The following is a 3032-nucleotide window of genomic DNA, read 5'->3' as shown; positions in this document are numbered from 1 at the left end:
TCAACATATCTTTTAAATTTTTTTAAAGTGTGTGATGTCAGTGTTTGTGGCAGCAGAAGCCCTCCCACCCCAACCCACGGCAGCACTCCCACCCCAACCGCCAGCCCCACAACCACAACCGGCTCCTCATCAACCAAGGCAACGGAGGCGTGCTAGGCCACCAATTTTCCGCACCCATGTCCTACTTTTTGGGATGCCAGATGATGTTGTTGTGCGTAGATACAGGCTGCCACCACATCTAATCCTAGACACTCTCTCCATAATAGAGAGTGATCTGGAGTCTTCAATTCGGTATCCTACAGCAATACCACCATTGACACAATTCCTTGCTGTGTTACATTTTTTGGCCACAGGGTCTTTTCAACATGTTGTTGGAGACCTGGTTGGCATGTCGCAGGGCCAGTTCAGTAAGGTCCTGCGGCGTGTCAGCCAGGCTTTCATAAAGCGGGTTAAGCAATTTATTGCTATGCCTTTGGATGTTGGTGCCCTAGATGTGGTGAAGCGGCAATTTGAGGAAGGTGGTAGTCGCTTCCCACATGTTATTGGGGTTGTGGATGGCACACATGTAGCTATTGTGCCACCAAGACATAATGAAGAAATTTATAGAAACAGGAAACTGTTTCATTCTCTGAATGTAATGGTTGTTTGTGGGCCATCCCTCCAGATCCTTTCCCTGAATGCCAAGTTTCCCGGAAACTCGCATGATGCTTATGTCATTAGACAATCAGGGATATGGCACAGATTAAGATCAAGTCAACGAGCAGACATGTGGTTATTGGGTGAGTTGGCCAACATAATTTCCTGCCATTTTTAACCAATTTTAGGAATATACTCTTTCTAATTTTTACTTCTCCTCAAACAGGAGACCGTGGATATCCTTGCACCCCCTGGCTCATGACTCCTTACCGTAATCCCAGGCCAGGACCACAGACGGCATTTAACTCCGCGCTTACTGCCACTAGACAGCTGGTGGAGCGCACAATTGGGGTCCTTAAAGGCCGGTTTCGTGTGCTCCACCGCACTGGTGGTGACATCATGTATTCGCCGGAGATGGCAAGTAAACTAGTGGTCCTGTGCGCTATACTACATAACATCGCGGTAAGGAGTAGCGTAGAGCTTCCTCAGACAGAGGAATTGCCTGATGAGGAGCCAGGGGTTGTCCGTCGCTTCGGTGGGGGGAGTGTTACACGGAGGGGAAGCCAAGTCAGGGCAAGCATTGTTGAAGAATATTTCAGGTATAGTGTTTTTTTATTTACTTTTTGAAATAATCAAAAACACAGTATGCTTATGCTCATTTTGTAACGCAGAAATTTGGCTTGCTATTGTAAGGTCATTGTGTAATTATTCGGGTGTGTGGGAATCTCTAATTATGTTTTTCAAAAATAACTGTAAACAGGTTAAGCTTACAATGTGTTATTTTCGAATCTAATAATGTGATGTTGCTAAATAGTGTCCTTATTTGTTTTCTTTCATAAAATCCTGTTTTTTTAAAAAAAAAACACAAACAAATGAAACTGAATGTTGACCACTTTGTGACTGTCCAGCTGAATTATCACACAAACTGTGGTGAGTACACAGATATTTTTACAATTTATTAAAAAAGTGTGTGTGTGTGTGTGTGTCTGTGTTTGTGTGGGTGTTTTAGTTGGTTGTGTGTTACATTTTTTTTTCTTTTTTTCTCTTCCGCGACTGCGTATTTCCGCTCGAGCGAAATTACCACTGTGCTCTTCACAGCATTGCAAAGATCAATAAAGTTAATTGAAATGACGGCATAGATTTTAGACAAATCACATGCTAACACACACTATAAATATATGCCCAAATAAGGAAAACGCCATTGCCATGATGCGTGCAGCACCTTTCACCAGCCGGGAGCTCCGCGTCCTGGTTGCGGTGATGGACCGCCGCGTAGGCCGCGTTGGGCGCTTTATCCCAAATCGGGTTAAGCGCGAGGCCTACGCGGAGGTCCGCCACCTACTGCGGTCTCGCGTCCGCAGCAGGCGGACCATCATCCAACTCGAGAGGAGATGGAGTGATCTCCGCAGGAGGACTCCTGAACTGTTGGCGGAGATCCGCCAGCAAATCCGGGAAATGCGTGCACGCAGTAAGTTACATTACATAACAGAGATTATTAGCATAAATTTTGCAAATTTACACTAAGTGGTAGTCTGTAATTGCAACACTGACTGAACAAATTTAATAAATATGACAGTGTGTGTGGTTAGGGCAAACAGTACTGACTGTAGCAAAGTGATTCAAAACAAGTGCATGTTGTCCAGAATTAATACCCAGGCTGGAAACTGTACCAAATAACTTGATCAGTGGTGTCTATATAATAAGGTGGCTTGAATAGTGATCTGGTGATGTTGCCTATACCAATCAATATGACTCAATGGAATAGATTCAGTAATGAGCATCAAAAAAGTTTAGTAGAATCATTTTGGTTGCTGTGGCCAACATGAAGAGTTTGAAAAATCTTAATAAAAAAAAAAATAAACAAGCCCTGTGTCTTTTACATGGGACAGAACAGTGTAATTGACAAATGGTGTTTCTGTAATTTAACATGCAATCTAAAATATAACACATATATCATTATAGGACGACCACAACGGCAACCAGATGCAGGGAGGCAACATCAGGCCCCTTCTCAGCCCCCCTCCCCTTCTCACTCCCCCTCCCCTTCTCAATCCCCCTCCCCTTCTCACTCCCCCTCCCCTTCCCAGTCCCCCTCAGCTTCCCAGTCCCCCTCACCTTCCCAGTCCCCCTCAGCTTCCCAGTCCCCCTCAGCTTCCCAGGCCCCCTCAGCTTCCCAGGCCCCCTCAGCTTCCAAGTCCCCCTCAGCTTCACCGGTCCCCTCAGCTTCCCAGGCCCCCTCCCCTTTCCACTCCCCTTCTCAGCCCACCTCTCCTTCTCTTTCTGTGCCCCCTTCTCCTCCTTCCCAGTCCCCTTCTCCTTCTACTTCCAACTCCCCTTCTCAGCCCCCCTCACCCTCTATTGGACAAACATATCTCCGCCCCCCTCGCCATCTCAAT

General features: G+C 46.1%; 1 protein-coding gene across 1 annotated transcript; it reads left to right on the top strand.

Moving 5' to 3' along the window:
• The first annotated feature begins 222 nt into the window (after positions 1-222).
• On the top strand, positions 223-2774 carry LOC134929273 (putative nuclease HARBI1). The gene is made up of 4 exons (XM_063924981.1): positions 223-779; positions 863-1235; positions 1545-1566; positions 2599-2774. Exons 1-3 carry the CDS (start codon positions 389-391, stop codon positions 1546-1548), a joined length of 768 nt encoding a protein of 255 aa, XP_063781051.1. The 5' UTR covers positions 223-388; the 3' UTR covers positions 1549-1566; positions 2599-2774.
• Positions 2775-3032: the final 258 nt, after the last annotated feature.

Source organism: Pseudophryne corroboree, chromosome 5 (assembly GCF_028390025.1).
Source record: "Pseudophryne corroboree isolate aPseCor3 chromosome 5, aPseCor3.hap2, whole genome shotgun sequence".
NCBI lineage: Eukaryota > Metazoa > Chordata > Amphibia > Anura > Myobatrachidae > Pseudophryne > Pseudophryne corroboree.
This window is presented reverse-complemented; position numbering and strand designations above follow the sequence as displayed.

Bases quoted from the DNA above. Each gene is read 5' to 3' on its own strand.
- LOC134929273 (XM_063924981.1), top strand. From the start codon at position 389: ATGTCGCAGGGCCAGTTCAGTAAGGTCCTGCGGCGTGTCAGCCAGGCT. The intron at 780-862 runs GTGAGTTGGCCA...CTCCTCAAACAG, and splicing joins AGCAGACATGTGGTTATTGG to GAGACCGTGGATATCCTTGC.